The 23,595-nt window shown below is 45.3% G+C and overlaps 1 protein-coding gene across 1 annotated transcript in view; it reads right to left on the bottom strand.

Annotated features, from left to right (window-relative positions):
* LOC120056608 (disks large homolog 4-like) overlaps positions 1 to 23,595 on the bottom strand; it is a 65,585-nt gene that overhangs the window by 2,217 nt on the left and 39,773 nt on the right. The window contains 15 exon segments of the mRNA XM_039004808.1: positions 616 to 788; positions 908 to 1,009; positions 1,114 to 1,161; positions 1,433 to 1,497; positions 1,844 to 2,020; positions 3,277 to 3,391; positions 3,497 to 3,599; positions 3,829 to 3,985; positions 4,334 to 4,472; positions 4,646 to 4,787; positions 5,323 to 5,459; positions 5,675 to 5,844; positions 10,590 to 10,714; positions 11,274 to 11,324; positions 11,486 to 11,539. Of these exon segments, the coding sequence (XP_038860736.1) occupies positions 616 to 788; positions 908 to 1,009; positions 1,114 to 1,161; positions 1,433 to 1,497; positions 1,844 to 2,020; positions 3,277 to 3,391; positions 3,497 to 3,599; positions 3,829 to 3,985; positions 4,334 to 4,472; positions 4,646 to 4,787; positions 5,323 to 5,459; positions 5,675 to 5,844; positions 10,590 to 10,714; positions 11,274 to 11,324; positions 11,486 to 11,539 (1,758 nt within the window).

Below are 23,595 nucleotides of genomic sequence, written 5' to 3'. Positions count from 1 at the left end.
AGGGAGGGTGGAGGGGAGGGAGAGACGGAGGGAGAGAACAGAGGGTGGTAGGGAGGGTGGAGGGGAGGGAGAGAACAGAGGGAGGTAGGGAGGGTGGAGGGGAGGGAGAGAACAGAGGGAGGTAGGGAGGATGGAGGGGAGGGAGGAGACACAGGCAGAGAACAGAGGGAGGTAGGGAGGGTGGAGGGGAGGGAGAGAACAGAGGGAGGTAGGGAGGATAGAGGGGAGGGAGGAGACACAGGGAGAGAACAGAGGGAGGTAGGGAGGGTGGAGGGGAGGGAGAGAACAGAGGGAGGTAGGGAGGGTGGAGGGGAGGGAGAGAACAGAGGGAGGTAGGGAGGGTGGAGGGGAGGGAGAGAACAGAGGGAGGTAGGGAGGGTGGAGGGGAGGGAGAGAACAGAGGGGAGGGTGGAGGGGATTAAAATCAGCCAGATCCTTTTACACTTCTTAAGCCAATCAATACAGTACAGCAGCTGTTGGGACCATGTTAAATAATGTAGCGCGGCCTAATGTATCACCCCTCTCATGTAAACCCATTATAAATAATATAGAATCACATTAATAACATCATGATAATATACTGTATCTCTAGGGGGGATGTTATCTATGCTGCACCTGCTCCGCCACCTCTCGCACGCTCTGGACGCTGGTGCCGTATAGGTGGCTGTTGTACTGGCCCGCCTCGATGAAGCGGTGGCTCTGGATGTCCTTCTCCATCTGTTCCCGTGACGACACAAAGTGGTAGTCCCGCCCGTCCACCTCGTACTCCCGCTTGGGCCGCGTGGTGTCTGTGGGGGGAGGGGACAAGCGGTCAGTCAGGCTGTTAACCAATCACCCGGTCAATAGATCGACGTAAACCAATGGGGCGAGCAGGGAAATGGTTCATCTACGATGGGTCAATACTTACGAGGGACACAAGATCCAAACTTGTCAGGGAACTCTGACAGCAGGTCATCATTTACCCTGTCCTTTATGGGACCCAATATTATGATGGGCCTGGCATAATGCACTTTATGGATAGAGAGAGAGAGAGAGAGACAGGTAAGACGGAATAAATAAGGAGTAAATTGAAGTATAACGTGAATAAAATAGTACTTGAAAGTCTATTCTCACCCTCTACTTGTGTCACTGTTTCATAGCTGTGTTGAGAATCGTCCCTCCCTGAAACCAGAACACAACAACACCAGCCAGTCAGTCTGACAGTAAAGTCAGTCAGTAGCTACTGTTCATCTGATCACTGTGTCATTCTAGTTAAATAAAATAATAATCATTTCTACCACTACTGAGGGCAGAGCCATTCTCCTCCGCTACAGCTGCTTACCTTGAGATCCGAGGCTGTCCCGACTGCGATCCTACACAACACAGAGAAAACAGATGTTTAGAGAGAGAGAGAGAGACAGACGAAGACATTGGTGTAAGATCATTCATAGACGCTCACTAACTTATGTGCTTACCCTCTCTTTGGTGCCCATGCGAGACCACTCTTTCCTTTCTACCCTGAAGGGGTAGGAATGAAATGAGGCATTAAGGGCAGAGGGAGAGAAAGAGAGCGCGATAAAGAGAGCGGGAGAGGGGAAGAAAGGAGCGTGAAAGGCTGAAAGTGAAAGATCCGCTACATAACCATAGAATACAGCATCAATCATGCTGTCTACGCAATTCCACATGCAAACGGAGAAAACAAATAGCATATAGTACACACACACACACACACACACACACACACACACACACACACACACACACACACACACACACACACACACACACACACACACACACACACACACACACACACACACACACACACACACACAGATGCAGACAGTGCTGTGAGGTGTCTGACCTGCGTTTGCTGGGAATAAAGCCGACCTCCTCAACGTCTGTCTGCGGGCTGACCCGTCTGGCCTGCCACCACTCCTCATCACCACAGTCCAGGACATGGAGCACGTCACCAAACCTGAAGCCCACCGCCTGGCTCAGGAAACCACAGTCTGCTGTCTTATCATAGTCAAACAGGGCCCTGGGACAGACGGAGGAGAGGAGACGATGGGAGAGGAAAGGAAGATACAGCATTTCTTTGAAGTCTAAGTGGGTTGTTGTGCTCTGAGGAGTTCACAGTGCTGTACTAGCCTGGTAGTAGCAGTGTTGTGTCCTTGTGGGGTTGTATATAGTATATAGTGCAGTATTAATGAGTACCCGATGTTGAAGCCTCTCTTGGGGTTGTATATAGTGCAGTATTAATAAGTACCTGATGTAGAAGCCTCTCTTGGTGTTGTATATAGTATATAGTGCAGTATTAATGAGTACCTGATGTTGAAGCCTCTCTTGGGGTTGATTATAGTATAGAGTGCAGTATTAATGAGTACCTGATGTAAAAGCCTCTCTTGGGGTTGTATATAGTGCAGTATTAATAAGTACCTGATGTAGAAGCCTCTCTTGGGATTGTATATAGTGCAGTATTAATGAGTACCTGATGTAGAAGCCTCTCTTGGGGTTGTATATAGTGCAGTATTAATGAGTACCTGATGTTGAAGCCTCTTTTAGGGTTGTATATAGTATATAGTGCAGTATTAAAGAGTACCTGATGTAGAAGCCTCTCTTGGGGTTGTATATAGTACAGTATTAATGAGTACATGATGTAGAAGCCTTTCTTGGGGTTGTATATAGTATATTGTGCAGTATTAATGATTACCTGATGTAGAAGCCTCTTTGGGGTTGTATATATTATATAGTGCAGTATTAATGAGTACCTGATGTTGAAGTCTCTTTTAGGGTTGTATATAGTATATAGTACAGTATTAAAGAGTATCTGATGTAGAAGCCTCTCTTGGGGTTGTATATAGTACAATATTAATGAGTACCTGATGTAGAAGCCTCTCTTGGGGTTGTATATAGCGCAGTATTAATGATTACCTGATGTTGAAGCCTCTCTTGGGGTTGTATATAGTGCAGTACTATTAAGTACCTGATGTAGAAGCCTCTCTTGCGGTTGTATATAGTGCAGTATTAATGAGTACCTGATGTTGAAGCCTCTCTTGGGGTTGTATATAGTGCAGTATTAATGAGTACCTGATGTAGAAGCCTCTCTTGGGGTTGTATATAGTGCAGTACTATTAAGTACCTGATGTAGAAGCCTCTCTTGGGGTTGTATATAGTGCAGTATTAATGAGTACTTGATGTAGAAGCCTCTCTTGGGGTTGTATATAGTGCAGTATTAATGAGTACCTGATGTTGAAGCCTCTCTTGGGGTAGTATAAAGTGCAGTATAATAAGTACCTGATGTAGAAGCCTCTCTTGGGGTTGCTCCTCAGTGTCGTCTGACCAGAACCCATGCTGCTGTTCATCAGCTGTTCCCTCAGGTCGTGGATCTTCGCTTCGAAACGGCTGTACTCTGTACACACACACACACACACATACATTAGCACATGTATGGTCCATTGGCGTACGGTGACGCAGTGTTGTGTGCAATGGTAGGTTACTGTAGTGCTGGCCTCACCCTCTGGTCTGTACTGGGCGATGATGGTGACAGTCTGGCCAGCGTTCTTCAGGGCTGCCGCAGCCTGCTCATGGGTGGCGATACGCAGGTCCACTCCATTCACCTGGCACACGCACACGCACACGCACACGCACACACACACACCCTAAACACTCAGAGAAGTGTGTGCGTATGAAGCTGTGTGTGTGTGCCTAAGAAAGAGAGCGATCGAGAGTTTGTGTATATACGTAAGTGTGTGCCTGTGTGGTTGCGTGACTATACACATGTGAGTGTGTGTGTGTGTGTGTACAGAATATGAATCCACTTGTGTGTGTGCGCATGTGTGTCCTTACGCTGAGGATCTGGTCGCCCTTGCGCAGCTCTCCACTGAGGTCGGCAGGCCCCCCTGCCAGGATGAAGGAGATAAAGATCCCCTCTCCATCCTCTCCTCCCACGATGTTAAAACCCAGGCCCGTAGAACCCCGGTGGATCAGCACTCTCCTAGGCTCCCTGACAGAGAGAGCAGGGGAGAAGGGGAGGGACGGAGGGTCAGGGAGAGACGAGGAGAAATGGAGGGGAAAAAGGAGACTAACAAGAGGGAGAGGTAACATGGGGAGGGAGAGATGTAAATGAGTAGTGAAATGGGGACACCACATTTTGGGGCACAAGAAGGAGGGAGGCAGAGAGAAAAAGAAAATAATCGTTGGTTAGCTCTGGGTCAGACCTATGCTAACCAAATCCTATCTCCATCAGGAGCTTTTCATTTTCACACCAAGCCCATCATTTTACTATGAGAGGCCTTTGGGAAAAGCCATAGGTTGATTTGGCATATGAGTCAGCCCAGAAAGCTTTGCTCACCTGGGAAGGTCTTCATCCCCCATCATGCTGTGCAACACTGGAGAGAAGCGACTGGGCGAGGTGGGAGTGAGGGCTTGTGGGTAATCTGATCCAAGGTAGGTGGGGTGGCCAAGATCTGTGTCCATGTGAGCGGAGTAAGCTGAAGAAAGAAGACATGGACCATTAGAGGACCACACACACACACACACACACACACACACACACACACACACACACACACACACACACACACACACACACACACACACACACACACACACACACACACACACACACACACACACACACACACACACACACATGCACACTTACTGCTGGTAAGGTCTGGCGGGTTGTAGGAGTTCAGGTAGAGGTTGTTAGGCTTGGCCACCCTGAGGTAAACCACCTCGGCTGTGTTCTTCAGGGCTCCCACTGCATCCTCATGCATCACGTCCTCCAGACACACACTGTTCACCTGAACCCACAGACAGAATGGGATCAGACCTTCTGCTACACATCCTGCTGACCTGTACATCACGGACGTAGTAAAATAGCCCCTGCAGTGCTGACAGGCATATTACACAGCGTCTCAGTCAATGGAATGTCAACGTGATCCTTCACTCTGAGGACGTTCTGAAGCTATTTCTAAATCACAGGCATGGTATCATAGCTCATTGGGAAATAAAGCAGTGGATCAGGCACCATTTTGTAGTTTCTGCATGGAGCCCATATTGAGTCTAATCCACCACTCATCTGCAGTTTATCTATGGCCCAGGAGATGGCAGTAGAGCTACACAGTGCAGGCAGCAGCAGAAGCAGTGCTGGTGATGTTAAATAACTCTCCTATCCCACACATCTATTACCATATTAATGAAAGTCATCTCAGGCTGTGAAAATTACAACTGTTATTTATCGAGATTCTTAATGCACCTACGCTGCTGAAGTGGACAAGATATGCTGGCTTGTCTAAGTGGGCCTCTACTAGCCAGTGTGTGTGTGTGACGACTGACCGCCAGTATCTTATCCCCTATCTGCAGCCGCTGGTCCTTGTGAGCAGCCCCGCCCTCGATGATCTTAGTGACATAGATGCTGTTGTCTCCTGGTATGTGCTGGTTACCCACCCCTCCAGCGATGCTGAAACCTAGACCTATGAGAGGGACAGGGTGGAGCAGAGAGAGAAAGAGAGAGAGAGAAAGAGAGACAGCGAGAGAGACAGAGAGAGAGGTGGAGAGAAACAGAGAGAGTGAGATGGAGAGAGAGCGAGAGAGATGGAGGAGGTAGAAAGAAAGATGTAAATAATAACTGACAGGTACATAAATATGTAAGCACTAACCACACAAACAAACACAAACAGAGCTGTACCTTTGGGCCCTTTGATGAGTTTGATCTCGGTGACTTTTTCTGCGGCTGGTTTCCTGCGGAGCACGTAGAGGCGGACGATGGCCCCCGCCTCCTTCAGAGCCTCCACTGCCAGACTGTGGGTCACCTCCCTCACATCCACATCATTCACAAACAGGATACTGTCATTCACACTGAGAGAGGGAGAGAGAGAGAGAGAGAGGTGGAGAGAGAGAAGAGAGAGGTTTATTGTTAGTGACGAGTCTTCCACCAAGGTGAGGTGTCGAGGTGAGGAAGAGGATTATTTAAGAGTGTTGGAAGAGGTAGGGTTTCAGATGTTTTCGGAAGATGGGCAGGGACTCTGCCGTCCTAGCTTCAGGGGGAAGCTGGTTCCACCATTGGGGTGCCAGGACAGAGACGAGTTTTGACTGGGCTGAGCGGCAGCTGCCCTCCCGTAGCGGTGATGGGTCAAGAGACCTGATGTGGCAGAACAAAGTACTCAGGTTGGGTTGTAGGGTTTGAGCATAGCCTGAAAGTAGGGAGGGGCAGTTTCTCTTGCTGCTCCATAGGCAAGTACGGACTACACTAAGGTATTGTAGTGGATGCGAGCTTCGACTGGAAGCTAGTAGAGTGTGCGGAGGAGTGGGGTGACATGAGAGAACTTCGGAAGATTGCAAATCATACGGACTGCAGCGTTCTGGATAAGTTGCAGGGGTTTGATGGCACAAGTGTGGAGCCCAGTCAACAGCGAGTTGCAGTAGTCCAGACAAGAGAGGACAAGTGCCTGGATTAGGACCTGTGCCGCGTCCTGTGTGAGGTAGGGTCGTACTCTACGGATGTTGTAGAGCATGAACCTGCAGGAGCGAGTCACTGCTTTGATGTTTGCAGAGAACGTCAGGGTGTAGTCCAGGGTCACGCCAAGGTTCTTCGCACTCTGGGAGGGCGACACTGTGGAGTTGTCAACCGTGATGGAGAGGTTTTTGAGCGGGCAGACCTTCCCCGGGAGGCAGAGCAGCTCCGCCTTGTCATGGTTGAGCTTGAGGAGGTGGGCCAACATCCAAGTTGAGATATCTGCCAGTCATGCAGAGATACATGCCGCCACCTTGGTGTCAGAAGGGGGGAAGGAGAAAAGTAGTTGAGTGTCATCCACATAGCAATGATAGGAGAGACCATGTGAGGATATGACGGAGCCGAGTAACTTGGTGTATAGAGAGAACTGAGCCCTGGTGCAGACCTCTCCACGTCACCTGGTAGGAACAGCCTGCCAGGAAGGATGCAATCCAAGAGTATGCAGAGCCTGAGACGCCCAGCCCTGAGAGGGTGGAGAGGAGGATCTGATGATTCACGGTGTCGAAAGCAGCGGATAGATCTAGGAGGATGAGAACAGAGGAGAGTCAGCTTTGGCAGTGCGTAGAGCCTCAGTGACACAGAGAAGAGCAGTCTCGGGTTGAGCGACCCGTCTTGAAGCCTGACTGGTCAGGGTCGTTCTGAGAGAGATAACGAGGAAGTTAATCAGAGACAGCACGCTCAAGTGTTCTGGAAAGAAATGAGCGAAGGGATACAGGTCTATAATTGTTGACGTCAGATGAGTCGAGTGTTGGTTTCTTGAGGAGGGGAGCGACTCAGTGGCCATTTTGAAGTCGGAGGGGACGCAACCAGTGGTCAGTGATGAGTTGATGAGGGACGTGAAGAACGGGAGAAGGTCTCCAGAGATGGTCTGGAGAAGGGAGGAGGGGATGGGGGCCTATTCTCTCACCCCTTTGAGACAGCCCTGCACACCATCCTCTCTACAGCGTACTCTCTTGGCCCCATCCTCCTGTCCTGTGTCACGTGATCAGCTGGCCTGGCCTTCACTCTGTCACTCTAACTACCCAGAGAGAAGAGCAGTCAGTCAGTCCGTCCGTCAGTCAGTCAGTCCGTCCGTCAATCAGTCCATCCACCAGTAACCCTTTAGTTCAGCGTCAGCTCCAAGTCCACAGAGTATGCACTGTGTAGATACAGAGCAGTCAAGGCTTTTAAAGTCCACAGAGTATGCACTGTGTAGATACAGAGCAGTCAAGGCTTTTAAAGTCCACAGAGTATGCACTGTGTAGATACAGAGCAGTCAAGGCTTTTAAAGTCCACAGAGTATGCACTGTGTAGATACAGAGCAGTCAAGGCTTTTAAAGTCCACAGAGTATGCACTGTGTAGATACAGAGCAGTCAAGGCTTTTAAAGTCCACAGAGTATGCACTGTGTAGATACAGAGCAGTCAAGGCTTTTAAAGCACCATATAATGTGAGTCACATTTGTCAAAGCCTTGGTGCTCATAAATATTCAGGACCTGACATTTGCATGACCTTGTCCATTACCTCATCTGCTCTTAAGGTAACATTAAGAAACTATCCTTTGCATACGCTTCATTCGTGGACCACGCTTAACATGTCCATTTACACGGGTAAATATGCATTTTAGAGACACATTTCTGCACATTCTAGCGAGTGTCAAGCTTTATTTTGATGCATTCAAAGCTATTGAATTTTCTATAACAGTGAGAGACATATCAAATGTCTGAGGAATAACGGAAAGTGTGATTTTGATGGAGCCCAGCAAGCCTTGTGCGACGGGGTAGACGTGTCATACTCATCTCCTCTGATGATACCTTCTAGAATCCCAGATGTGCCCTTTAAATGTCATGTTAAATTCCTTCAGTAATGGACAGGCCTGTGAGGGACAGAGTGTGTAAGTGCTAGCCAATCCCTAGGCCAAGGCTGACAGCGAGATGGATGTTGAAGTGTGGTCTAGTACAGAGGGCCTAGGTAGGGTGAAGAGGGGGAGGACTATATTTAGGCAGCTCCAGTGTGATGAGTGGACTCAGTGGTGAAAAGCATCTGTCTGGCTGACTGAGTGAATGCAGTCTGTGGAGGGGAGGGAGGAGGGGAGGGGAGGAGGGGAGGGGAGGGAGGGGAGGGAGGGGAGGAGGAGGGGAGGGAGTGGGGGAGGGGGTTGGGCACCAGAGTGGGACTTCTTTCTCTGAGACTCAGCTGGCATTGACATGAGTAGCCTACATCACTGTTGTAGCCTTGGGTTGTGTTCTTGTTTGTGTGTGTGTGTGTGTGTGTGTGTGTGTGTGTGTGTGTGTGTGTGTGTGTGTGTGTGTGTGTGTGTGTGTGTGTGTGTGTGTGTGTGTGTGTGTGTGTGTGTGTGTATTTGCATATGCATGCATGAACCTATGTTCATGTGTCTACATACACATGCATACAGTTGAAGTCGGAAGTTTACATATACTTAGGTTGGAGTCATTCAAACTTGTTTTTCAACCACTCCACAAATTTCTTGTTAACAAACTATAGTTTTGGCAAGTCGGTTAGGACATCTACTTTGGGCATGACACAAGTAATTTTTCCAACAATTGTTTACAGACAGATTATTTCACTTATAATTCACTGTATCACAATTCCAGTGGGTGAGAAGTTTACATACACTAAGTTGACTGTGCCTTTAAACACCTTGGAAAATTCCAGAAAATGATGTCATGGCTTCAGAAGCTTCTGAAAAGGCTAATTGACATCATTTGAGTCAATTGGAGGTGTACCTATGGAAGTACTTCAGGGCCTATCTTCAAACTCAGTGCCTCTTTGCTTGACATCATGGGAAAATCAAAAGAAATCAGCTAAGACCTCAGAAAAAAAATTGTAGACCTCCCCAAGTCTGGTTCATCCTTGGGAGCAATTTCCAAACGCATGAAGGTACCATGTTAATCTGTACAAACAATAGTACCAAAGTTTAAACACCATGGGACCACACAGCCGTCATACTGCTCAGGAAGGAGACACGTTCTGTCTCCTAGAGATGAACGTACTTTGGTGCGAAAAGTGCAAATCCAATCCCAGAACAACAGCAAAGGACCTTGTGAAGATGCTGGAGGAAACAGGTACAAAAGTATCTATATCCACAGTAAAACGAGTCCTATATCCAATCAGCAAGGAAGAAGCCACTGCTCCAAAACCGCCATAAAAAAGACAAAGATCGTACTTTTTGGAGAAATGGTCTGGTCTGATGAAACAAAAACAGAACTGTTTGGCCATAATGACCATTGTTAAGTTTGGAGGAAAAAGGGGGAGGCTTGCAAGCCGAAGAACACCATCCTAACCGTGAAGCACGGGGGAGGCAGCATCATGTTGTGGGGGTGCTTTGCTGCAGGAGGGACTGGGGCACTTCACAAAATAGATGACATCATGAGGCAGGAAAATTATGTGGATATATTGAAGCAACATCTCAAGACATCAGTCAGGAAGTTAAAGCTTGGTCGCAAATGGGTCTTCCAAATGGACAATGACCCCAAGCATACTTCCAAAGTTGTGGCAAAATGGCTTAAGGACAACAAAGTCAATGTATTGGAGTGGCCATCACAAAGCCCTGACCTCAATCCTATAGAATATCTGTGGGCAGAACTGAAAAAGTGTGTGCGAGCAAGGAGGCCTACAAACCTGACTCAGTTCCACCAGCTCTGTCAGGAGGAATGGGCCAAAATTCATCCAACTTATTGTGGGAAGCTTGTGGAAGGCTACCTGAAACGTTTGACCCAAATTAAACAATTTAAAGGCAATGCTACCAAATACTAATTGAGTGTATGTAAACTTCTGACCCACTGGGAATGTGATGAAAGACATAAAAGCTGAAATAAATCATTCTCCCTACTATTATTCTGACATTTCACATTCTTAAAATAAAGTTGTGATCCTAACTGACCCAAGACAGGGAATTTTTACTAGGATTAAATGTCAGGAATTGTGAAAAACTGAGTTTAAATGTATTTAGCTAAGGTGTATGTAAACTTCTGACTTCAACTGTATATGTGCGTGTGTATACAGAGTCAAGGGTTGGGATTGACAACTTGAGGGTGGTGAAGAGGAGATGATGTTAGCTGTGCTAGGTAGGTAGTTAGTTAGGGGCGTACCTCAGCCGTCCGTCCTGGGCCGCAGCTCCTCCAGGGATGATCTTGGTGATGAAGATGCTGGGGTCATCACCAACATGGGGGTTATCTGTCCCCCCAGCTATACTGAAGCCCAGGCCTGAGTTACCCTAAACACACACAGCATCACACACAACATCACACATAGCATCACACACAACATTACACACAGCATTACACACAGCATTTCCCACAATATTACACACAGCATTACACACAATATTACACACAGCATTACACACAATATTACACACAGCATTACACACAATATTACACACAGCAATACACACAGCATTACACACAACATCCCTCACAGTATTACACACAGCATTACACACAACATTAGACACAGCATTACATACAATATTACACACAATATTACACACAGCATTACACAGAATATTACACACAGCATTACATACAATATTACACACAGCATCACACACAGCATTACACACAACATTACACACAACATCATACACAGCATCACACACAGCATCACACACAGCATTACACACAGCATTACACAGTGTCAAACATGATGACTATTATAGACCAAACTGTACTAGATTACATACATTTGAATGTTATTTGGCTATCCCTAATCAGTTGTAGGATAATAATAAGGCTTTGACCCTATGTTATAATTATTTGCTGTAAAACACTCACTCTTTCCAGTGTAATCTCTTCATACTCAATTTCCCCCTCTGTCCCGTTGACCTGAGAGAGGAAGACAGTGTTTTTCACACTTCCAATGAATGATGAGTAAAAACTAGGACAAAAACCACGCAGCAATATGGGATGAGTATTGTGTAGGATGATCATCAATAATCGAGTATTCTGCAGTGAATAATGCAGTATAGTTGGAGTATTACTCTTACGTAGGGGGAGCCGTCAAGCGTGTCAGTGTTCACCACCACTGGAGGAGAATTTCCCTGGAAGAGGTAAGAGAGGGGAGGAAAGGGAGAGAGAGAAGGAGAGAAAATGTATTAGCCCACACGTTCACCCGCGCTCACACACACACACTCCAAATCTTCAGGGTTAGGGCCTTATGGCAGAAACAACATTTCCTGTCCCAGTCTTTACTTCTGTACAGCGAGATAATGTTTGAGTGAATCTCAGGATAAGCAGGCATGGAGTCAGTCTGCCCTGCTCAGGCTGTGGAGCCTCTCCATCTGCAGGCAGGCAGACCCTGCAGTCACAGCACGGCCATTTTAGAGCCTAATGACGATGACAACACCACACATAGTCACTGTGACATGTCCTGCCTGCCTGCCTGGCACACTGACTGATTGCTCTACACCCCAGCCACAAGGCACCAGCCACAAGGCACCAGCCACAAGGCCTTGACTTTGCAGCTCTTTCCTGTGAGTCAACGTTATCTAACAAAGCCCTAGGTTGGTGTCACAATGACAACGCTCTGTGAAATGATTCTGTAAATACATTCAGGTTTAGGGAGAAGGAAGAAGTCGTTTCATAACACCATCACGAAAGGCAACATCGTGGCAACATCTATCAGAGCTGTTAGCTTTCAAGGCTATCAGTGTGGTTCCTCTCACTCAGTGTCTACAAAGCCTCCGGGCGTATGTTGCATCACTGATGAGTAGCGAGCAAAGCAGAGCCCAACCTGTGAAAGCTGAGAGCATGAACAAGACATCTATCTCTAAGCAGACTAGATGCCATTAATCAGGGAGCTGCTTCTAATACATGCCAGGCCTATTGGCATTAGGGTGGTGAAGGCTTACCTGCTCCCCGACAGGGTGTCACCTGTCATCCTGTACAAAGAATACACTCTGTACACTGTATTTTACTTCCATCTCTCTATCTACCTCTGTCTCTTTCTCTCTGTTTAACTCCTTTCATCCCTTTCAGCCCCTCTCCTCTCGTTGCTTCTCTCTCCAAAGTGTTTTTCGTTGCATCTCATCTACAACCTTGGGAAAAAAGGTGCTAAAGGTGTTATGTTTGAACATAACAACATTCAACCACTGAGACATAAACTGAACAAGTTCCACAGACATGTGACAAACTGAAATGGAATAATGTGTCCCTAAACAAAGGGGGGTCAAAATCAAAAGTAACAGTCAGTATCTGGTGTGGCCACCAGCTGCATTACATACTGCAGTGCATCCCCTCCTCATGGGCTGCACCAGATTTGCCAGTTCTTGCTGTGAGATGTTACCCCACTCTTCCACCAAGGCACCTGCAAGTTCCCAGACATTTCTGGGGGGAATGGCCCTAGCCCTCACCCTCCGATCCAACAGGTCCCAGACGTGCTCAATGGGATTGAGATCCGGGTTATTCGCTGGCCATGGCAGAACACTGACATTCCTGTCTTGCAGGAACGAGCAGTATGGCTCGTGGCATTGTCATGCTGGAGGGTCATGTCAGGATGAGCCTGCAGGAAGGGTACCACATGAGGGAGGAGGATGTCTTCCCTGTAACGCACAGAGTTGAGATTGCCTGCAATGACAACAAGCTCAGTCCGATGATGTTTTGACACACCGCCCAGACCATGACGGACCCTCCACCTCCAAATCAACCCCCCTCCAGAGTACAGGCCTCGGTGTAACGCTCACTCCTTTGACGATAAACGTGAATCCGACCATCAACCCTGATGAGACAAAACCGCGACTCATCAGTGAAGAGCACTTTTTGCCAGTCCTGTCTGGTCCAGCGACGGTGGGTTTGTGCCCATAGGCGACGTTGTTGATGGGCCTACAAGCTCTCAGTCCAGCCTCTCTCAGCCTATTGCGGACAGTCTGAGCACTGATGGAGGGATTGTGTGTTCCTGGTGTAACTCGGGCAGTTGTTGCTGCCATCCTGTACCTGTCCCGCAGGTGTGATGTTCGGATGTACCGATCCTGTGCAGGTGTTGTTGCACGTGGTCTGCCACTGCGAGGACGATCAGCTGTCCGTTCTGTCTCCCTGTAGCGCCGTCTTAGGCGTCTCACAGTACGGACATTGCAATGCCTAAGGCACGTTCACGCAGATGAGCAGGTACCCTGGGCATCTTTCTTTTGGTGTTTTTCAGAGTCAGTAGAAAGACCTCTTTAGTGTCCTAAGTTTCCATAACTGTGACCTTAATTGCCTACCATCTGTAAGCTGTTAGTGTCTTGACAACCGTTCCACATGTGCATCTTCATTAATTGTTTATGGTTCATTGAACAAGCATGGGAAACAGTGTTTAAACCCTTTACAATGAAGATCTGTGAAGTTATTTGGATTTTTACGAATTATCTTTGAAAGACAGGGTCCTGAAAAAGGGACGTTTCTTTTTTTGCTGAATTTAGAACCTAAAAGGGTTCTTTGGCTGTCCCCATAGGAGAACCCTTTGAAGATCCCTTTTTGGTTCCGTTTCGGGTTCCAAGTAGAACTCTTTCTACAGAGGGTTCTACATACATGGAACCAAAAAGGGTTTTACCTGGAACCAAAAAGGGTTTTACCTGGAACCAAAAAGGGTTCTCCTGTGGGGGCAGACGAAGAACCCTTTTGGAACCCTTTTATCTAAGAGTGTACTGTAAAAATAGTGGATGCACTATTCTGCATTCTGTACTCCTTCTTAGAGAATGCACAGCAGTCTCTCTCTCTCTCTCCCTCTCTCTCTCTAAACTTCTATCCTTTTCCGCTCTTAATTTTGTCCCTCCCTGATTAAAATGAGGAAGACACTGGGCATCCAAAGTGCTTACAGAGCAGCAAACAACAGCAGCAGCATGAAATCAGCCTGCCGACCTTCACACAGCTGACAGCCCGCAGAGACACACGCACTCTCTCACACACACACACACACACACACACACACACACACACACACACACACACACACACACACACACACACACACACACACACACACACACACACACACACACACACACACACACACACACACACACACACACACACACACACACACACGCACAGACAATCACACTGTTCCAATGAGTCCCAGATATATTCCCTCTCCATCCCTTAAATTGTGAATCTATCCAACCATTCCTCTTTCTCCATTCTCCTTATGCATCACATACCGCATCTATTGAAACGTCACATGTTCTCTCTGTACAGACAGTTTGTATTCATTATTGGCCAAATTGTCCCAAACGATCCTCTGGAGGTTTGGCCCCTCTAATCCATTCATTTACACTGAAAGTGCTTACGCAATAATAAGGTTAACATACGGACAAAGGTCATTCTCTCACTCTCTCCTTCTCTCAATTTCTCACCATGGCATCCCACAGCTCTGAGCCAGCCAGGATGCCAACCATCTCTCCCACTCCATCCCTCACTCCTGTCCTGACCACCGCTACCATGGTTACAGTATAGCATTAGCCACTGGGTTCTCTGAAGCTCCATGGTAGAAAGCTTGTCACCATGGTAACCTGGATTTCCATTCCGATGGTCTAAAAGCCCTAGCTATATGGCACAGAAAATCGTAGCGAAAACAACAGGGGAATACAAATAATTTCCACTACGTCTATTACGTAATCTGAAGCATCACTGCATGAATTGGCTCTTAAATTAACTCTTGACAGCTACATGTCTGTTGTACATTGAACTGTTAGGTGTTTCATGGACATTGCTCTGTACTTTCCAGAACTATTCCTATGGGAGCACTTGCTGTTATTTTTATTTATTTAACCTTTATTTAACTAGGCAAGTCAGTTAAGCACAAATTCTTATTTACAATGACGGCCTACCCCGGCCAAACCCTAACCCGTACGATGCTGGGCCAATTGTGTGCCGCCCTATGGGACTCCCAATCACGGCCGGTTGTGATACAGCCTGGAATCAAACCAGGGTCTGTAGTGACGCCTCTAGCACTGAGATGCAGTGCCTTAGACCACTGCGCCACTCGGGAGCCCCTTCTATGGGAAAATGATTATTAGCATAAACTGTCTATAGGACCTATATACTAGGCGGTGTCAGAGGAAGGCCCATAAAATTGTCAGAGACTCCAGACACCCAAGTCATAGACTGTTTTCTCTGCTACCGCACGGCAAGCGGTACCGGAGCGTCAAGTCTAGGACCAAAAGGCTCCTTAACACCTTCTACCCCCAAGCCATAAGACTACTGAACAATTAATCAAATGGCCACCGGACTATTTACATTGTTGGTTAAGGGCTCGTAAGTAAGCATTTCATGGTAAGGTCCACACCTGTTGTATTTGGCGCATGTGACAAACAAAGTTTGATTTGATTAGATTTTTGCTTACCTATGCTGTAACTATGGGGTTAGACAAACAAAAATATGTTATGACGTAGAGAATATACAATCATGAACAGAGGTACTTGAGAGCAGATCAAGAGATATGGTCATTAGCTGTGTCATTTCCCGTCTGGAGTAGAAGTTCCCCTTCCATCTCGCTTTTGTGCATGGTAATCTATCTGTATGGTGATGAGTCATTCAGCTGAGACGCACACTTACTGACAGTGCAGAGGACGCCTGAGGCATGATGTCATCTTCACCTGGACCACTTGGACGTCAGCCAGAAACCCAGGTTTGTGTTCCTACAGGGCTACAGTCCTACACTCACTCGGCTCTCTCTCCTTTCCTTCGTCTTTCTCTCTTCATTTGTACCGAAAGACAGCACATCTGACCCGACAGAAAACTTCTCTCTGCAGTGCCCCCCCCCCCCTTTCTCCCTCCCCCCGAACAGACTCATTAATGCAGCTCGTTAGGCTCTTAATTCATTGCTGTCAGAGAGAGAGAGGAGCGAGAGAAGATAGAGAGAGGAGGGCAGGAATAAAAATAACCAGGAAGGCTCATATCTCATGGCAGACAGATGCTTTGAGAGCCTATTGGAGTGTGGTTGTTATACAACCTTTCCCTTACCTCAATTCCAGGTTCCCAACCTCAAAACCAAGCTGCTAAACCACTCATAACCCACATCTCTTATACATTACTTAATATCCAAGCAGTAAGTTACAGACCAAACAAACTATACACTCTAGACCAGGGTTTCCCAAACTCAGTCCTGGCTGATTCAAATAAACAAAGTTTGATGATGAGTTGGTTATATGAATCGGCTGTGTAGTGCTCGGGGAAAAAACTAAATGTGCACCCTAAAAAATTTAAGAAATGATAGGAAACCCCGCCTCAGTCTTCTGTAAACCTAACCCTGGGAAAGAGTTTCAGCGAGACAATTAAACACATTTTAATGACAAAGACTCAAATGGCTTTCCAAGAGGTGTTGAGTGTTCCTGATGGGTTTAGTCTCAGTCCTGACTTAAATTTGCTTGGTATTGGTATTTTATTAGGATCCCCGTTAGCTGTTGCGAAAGCAGCATCTACTCTTCCTGGGGTCCACACAAAACATGAAACATGACATAATACAGAACATGAATAACCAAGAACAGTTCAAGGACAGAACTACATTAATTTAAATACGGCACACATAGCCTAAATATCAGTAGACACTACAAAATATCCAGGTCAAACAGGGGAGAGGCGGTGTGCCGTGAGGTGTTGCTTTATCTACTATTTTAAAATCAGGTTTGCTGTTCATTTGAGCAATATGAGATGGAAGGGAGTTCCACGCAATAACAACTCTATATAACACTGTACGCTTTCTTGAATTTGTTCTGGGTTTGGGGACAGTGAAAAGACCCCTGGTGGCCTGTCTGGTTCGGTAAGTGTGTGTCAGAGCTGTGTGTAAATTGATTATGCAAAAACCTTGGAATGTTCAACACATTGTTTCTTATAAAAAGAAGAAGTGATGCAGTCAGTCTCCCCTGAACTCTTAACCAAGAAAGACTGGCATGCATAGTATTGATATCAGCCCGCTGATTACAATGAATAGAAAGATGCACGGCTCTGTTCTGGGCCAGCTGCAGCTTAACTACGTCTTTCTTCGCAGCACTTGACCACATGGCTGGACAAACTAGAGCCTGCAGGACTTGCTTTTTGAAGTGTGGTGTCAAAAAAGCAGAGCATCTGTTTATTATGGACATGCCTCTTCCCATCTTTACAACCATTGAATATATATATGTTTGACCATGACCGTTTACAATCTAAGGTAAATCCAAGTAATATAGTCGCCTCAACTTGTTCAACAGCCACATCATTCATTACCAGATTCAGCTGAGGTCTAGAGCTTAGGGAATGATTTGTACCAAATACAATGCTCTTAGTTTTAGAGATGTTCAGGACCAGTTTATTACTGGCCACCCATTCCAAAACTGACTGCAACTCCTTGTTAAGGGTTTCAGTGACTTCATTTGTTGAATCATCAGCATACACTTACTGGTCAAACGTTTTAGAACACCTCATTCAAGGGTTTTTCTTTATTTTTACTATTTTCTACATTGTAGAATAATAGTGAAGACATCAACACTATGAAATAACACATATAGAATCATGTAGTAAACAAAAAAGTGTTAAACAAATAAAAATATATTTTATATTTGAGATTCTTCAAATAGCCACCCTTCGTCCTGATGACAGCTTTGCACACTCTAGGCATTCTCTCAACCAGATTCACCTGGAATGCTTGAAGGAGTTCCCACATATGCTGAGCAGTTGTTGGCTGATTTTCCTTCACTCTGCGGTCCGACTCATCCCAAGCCATCTCAATTTGGTTGAGGCGGGGGATTGTAGAGGCCAGGTCATCTGATGCAACACTCCATCACTCTCCTTCTTGGTAAAATAGCCCTTAATCAGCCTGGAGGTGTGTGGGATGGCGTATCGCTGCAGAATACTGTGGTAGCCATGCTGGTTAAGTGTGCCTTGAATTTACCAACAAAGCACCCCCACACCATAACACCTCCTCCTCCATGCTTTACGGTGGGAAATACACATGCAGGGATCATCCTTTCACCCACACCGCGTCTCACAAAGACACGGCGGTTGGAACGAAAAATCTCCAATTTGGACTCCAGACCAAAGGACACATTTCTACCGGTCTAATGTCCATTGCTTGTGTTTCTTGGCCCAAGCAAGTCTCTCCTTATTATTGATGTCCTTTAATAGTTGTTTCTTTGCAGCAATTCAACCATGAAGGCCTGATTCACCCAGTCTCCTCTGAACAGTTGATGTTGAGATGTGTCTGTTACTTGTACACTGTAAAGCATTTATTCGTGCTGCAATTTCTGAGGCTGGTAACTCTAATGAACGTATCCTCTGCAGCAGAGGTAACTCTGGGTTTTCCTTTCCTGTGGCGATCCTCATGAGAGACAGTTTCATCATAGTGCTTGATGTTTTTTGTGATTGCACTTGAAGAAACTTTAAAAATTCTTGAAATTTTCCATATTGACTGAACATGTCTTCAAGTAATGATGGATTGTCGTTTCTCTTTGCTTATTTGAGCTGTTCTTGCCATAATATGGACTTTGTCTTTTACCAAATAGGGCTATATTCTCTACCTTGTCACAACACTACTGATTGGCTCAAACGCATCACGAAGGAAAGAAATTCCACAAATGTACTTTTAAGAAGGCACAACTGTTAATTGAAATGCATTCCAGGTGACTACCTCATGGAGCTGGGTGAGAGAATGCCAAGAGTGTGCAAAGCTGTCGTCAAGGCAAAGGGTGGAATTTGAAGAATCTCAAATATAAAATATATTTAGATTTTTTAACACTTTTTTGGTTACTACATGATTCCATATGTGTTATTTCATAGTTTTGATGTCTTAACTATTATTCCACAATGTAGAAAATAGTACAAATTATGAAAAAACCTTGACTGAGTAGGTGTTCTAAAACTTTTGACCGGTGGTGTACACACAGGCTTTGTTAATCATCAGTCATTTGTTTCCATGCAGTAGATGTTGAGTGCCCTTCCATATAAGCATGCTGAAAGTCTGTTGTCAACTTGTTTACAGAGAAATATCATTGTATTTGGTCAAACACAATTTTTTCCAACAGTTTGTGTAACAGTATAGCTTCCGTCCCTCTCCTCGCCCCTACCTGGGCTCGAACCAGGGACCCTCTGCACACATCAACAACTGACACCCACGAAGCATCGTTACCCATCGCTCCACAAAAGCCGCAGCCCTTGCAGAGCAAGGGGAACAACTACTTCAAGTGACGTCACCGATTGAAACGCTATTAGCGCGCACCCCGCTATCTAGCTAGCCATTTCACATCGGTTACACTTGCTAAGAGTTGGCAGCAAGCTGATAGGTCTGCTGTTAGAACCAGTAAAGGCCGCTTTACCACTCTTGGGTAGCGGAATGACTTTGGCTTTCCTCCAGGTCTCAGGACACAGACTTTCCTCTAGGCTCAGATTCAAGATATGACAGATAGGAGTGGCTATAGACTCAGCTACCATCCTCAGTAGCTTTCCATCTAAGCTGTCAATGCCAGGAGGTGTGTCATTATTGATCGATAACAATAATTTTTCCACCTCTCCCACACTAACTTAATCTTGCAATGCTTTTCTTTCATTATTTGTTTTTAATGAATGAATACGATGGCTCTGTTCGTTGTTGGCATTTCCGGCCTAAGTTTGCCCACTTTGCCAATGAAGTAATAATTAAAATAATTGCCAACATCAAATGGTTTTGTGATGAATAAGCCATCTGATTCAATGGAATGGAGTTGAATTTGTCTTTCTGCCCATAATTTCATTTAAAGTACTATAAAGTTTTATATCATTGATCTTGTCTTCATAATACAGTTTCTTCTTCTTTTTGTTGAGTTTAGTCAGCCGGTCAGACTTATTTTCCACTCCTTTTGATCCATCTCTTTCAAGGAGGTTTTCTATTCCTCATTAATCCACGGAGCCTTAACAGTTCTAACAGTCAGTTTCTGAACAGGTGCATGTTTATCAATAATTGGAAGAAGCAATTTCATAAATTCATCAAGTGCAGCGTCTGGATGCTACTTATTAATGACATCAGACCAAGAAATATTTTTAACATCATCCACATAAGAGTCACAGCAAAATCTTTTGTATGATCTCTTATACACTATTTTAGGCCCAGCTTTTGTGACTTTGACTTTCCTGGATATAGCCACTATATTGTGACAAATGCATCCAATGGGTACGGATACAGCTTTAGAACAAAGTTCTACAGTATTAGTAAAAATGTGATCGATACATGTGGATGATGTTGTTCCTGTAGTGTTTGTAAACACCCTGGTAGGTTGATTAATAACCTGAATCAGATTACAGGCACTGGTTAGAGTGAGAAGCTTCCTCTTGAGCGGACAGCTTGATGAAAACCAGTCAATATTCAGGTCCCTGAGAAAGTAGACCTCTCTGTTTACACTATTACACTATCATGCATTTCACACATATTTTTTAGATACTGACTGTTAGCACTTGGTGGCCTATAGCAACACCCCCAAAAAATAGGCTTTAGATGAGGCAGGTAAATCTACAACACAGATTTACACATGGGATAAACACTTCAATAACACTTGACATGAGCTCTAACCTAAGCATTACATGGATATGGCTCTGACTATAAAGTGCATTCGGAAAGTATTCAGACCCCTTGACTTTTTCCACATTTTGTTAAATTACAGCCTTATTCTAAAAGGGATTCAATTGTTGATTCCCCTAATCAATCTACACACAATACCCCATAATGACGAAAAAATATAAAAAAATGAAATATCACATTTACATAAGTATTCACACCCTTTATTCAGTACTTTGTTGAAGTACCTTTGGTAGGAAGTACAGCATCAATTATTTTTGGGTATGTTGCTACAAGCTTGGCACACCTGTATTTGGGGAGATTCTCCCATTCTTCTCTGTAGATCCTCTCAAGCTCTGTCAGGTTGGATGGGGAGCGTCGTTGCACAGCTATTTTCAGGTCTCTCCAGAGATGTTCGATCGGGTTAAAGTCCGGGCTCTGGCTGGGCCATTCAAGGACATTTAGAGACTTGTCCCGAAGCCACTCCTGCATCGTCTTGGCTGTGTGCTTAGGGTCGTTGTCCTGTTGAAAGGTGAACCTTCGCCCCAGTCTGAGGTTCTGAGCACTCTGGAGCAGGTTTTCATCAAGGATCTTGCTGTACTTTTTCTCCGTTCATCTTTCCCTCGATCCTGACTAGACTCCCAGTCCCTGCAGTTGAAAAACATCCCCACAGCATGATGCTGCCACCCCCATGCATCACTGAAGGGATTTTACATTTTTTATTTCAGCTTTATTTAACCAGGTAGGCCAGTTGAGAACAAGTTCTCATTTACAACTGCGACCTGGCCAAGATAAAGCAAAGCAGTTCGACAAAAACAACAACACAGATTTACACATGGGATAAACAAACATACAGTCAATAACACAAAAATCTGTATACAGTGTGCGCAAATGAAGTAAGGAGGTAAGGCCATAGTGGTGAAGTAATTACAATTTAGCAATTAACACTGGAGTGATAGATGCGCAGATGAGGATGTGCAAGTAGAAATACTGGTGTGCAAAAGAGCAGAAAAACAAAAACAAAAATGGGGATGAGGTAGGTAGTAGGTTGGATGGGCTATTTACAGATGGGCTGTTTACAGCTGCAGCGATCGGTAAGCTGCTCTGACAGCTGATGCTTAAAGTTAGGGAGGGAGATATAAGTCTCCAACTTCAGTGATTTTTGCAATTCGTTCCAGTCATTGGCAGCAGAGAACTGGAAGGAAAGGCGGCCAAACGAGGAGTTGGCTTTGGGGATGACCAGTGAAATATACCCGCTGGAGCGCTTGCTACGGGTGGGTGTTGCTATGGTGACCAGTGAGCTGAGATAAGGCGGAGCTTTACCTAGCAAAGACTTATAAATGACCTTGAGCCAGTGTGTTTGGCGACGAATATGTATCTTGTTTCTCATGGTCTGAGAGTCCTTTAGGTACCTTTTGGCAAACTCCAAGCGGGCTGTCATGTGCCTTTTACCAAGGAGTGGATTGGAAGAGTATTCATGGTTCCAAACTTCTTCCATTTTTGCTCTGACATGCACTGTCAACTGTGGGACCTTATATAGACAGCTGTGTGCCTTTCCAAATCATGTCCAATCAATTGAATTTACCACAGGTGGACTCCAATCTAGTAGAAACATCTCCAGGATGATCAATGGAAACAGGATGCACCTGAGCTCAATTTCAAGTCTCATAGCAAAGGGTCTGAATACTTATGTAAATAAGGTATTCCGTTTTTTTTATTTTTAATACATTTGCACACATTTCTAAAAACATGTTTTCACTTTGTCATTATGGGGTATAGTGTGTAGAGTGATGAGGAAAATGTTTTATTTAATACATTTTAGTATCAGGCTGTAACGTAACAAAATGTGGAAAAATAGAAGGGATCTGAATATTTTGAAATTCAGAGACAACATATAAATATTGTTGATTCCCAGCAATTTTGACAAAAACAATGGATATATGTTGCCTTAAGAGTTGTGCAAAATCGGTAGAATCTTATTCCAAATGATTCACAGCTGGAGTGGCTGCCAAAGGTGCTTCCACCAAGTGGGGTGGAGGGGTGGAGACATCCAATTATGATATTTCAGGGGGTTTTTTTCTTAAATTTTGACATTTGAATTCATTAATTTCACTTTGAAAATGTGGAGTAGGTTGTGTATACAGTGAGGGAAAAAAGTATTTGATCGCCTGCTGATTTTGTACGTTTGCCCACTGACAAAGAAATGATCAGTCTATAATTTTAATGGTAGGTTTATTTGAACAGTGAGAGACAGAATAACAACAAAATCCAGAAAAACGCATGTCAAAAATGTTATAAATTGATTTGCATTTTAATGAGGGAAATAAGTATTTGACCCCTCTGCAAAACATGACTTAGTACTTGGTGGCAAAACCCTTGTTGGCAATCACAGAGGTCAGACGTTTCTTGTAGTTGGCCACCAGGTTTGCACACATCTCAGGAGGGATTTTGTCCCACTCCTCTTTGCAGATCTTCTTCAAGTTATTAAGGTTTCGAGGCTGACGTTTGGCAACTCGAACCTTCAGCTCCCTCCACAGATTTTCTATGGGATTAAGGTCTGGAGACTGGCTAGGCCACTCCAGGACCTTAATGTGCTTCTTCTTGAGCCACCCCTTTTGTTGCCTT

Source organism: Salvelinus namaycush, chromosome 12 (assembly GCF_016432855.1).
Source record: "Salvelinus namaycush isolate Seneca chromosome 12, SaNama_1.0, whole genome shotgun sequence".
Lineage (NCBI taxonomy): Eukaryota > Metazoa > Chordata > Actinopteri > Salmoniformes > Salmonidae > Salvelinus > Salvelinus namaycush.
The sequence above is the reverse complement of the archived record's forward strand: the minus strand, read 5'-3'. Positions and strand labels throughout refer to the sequence as shown.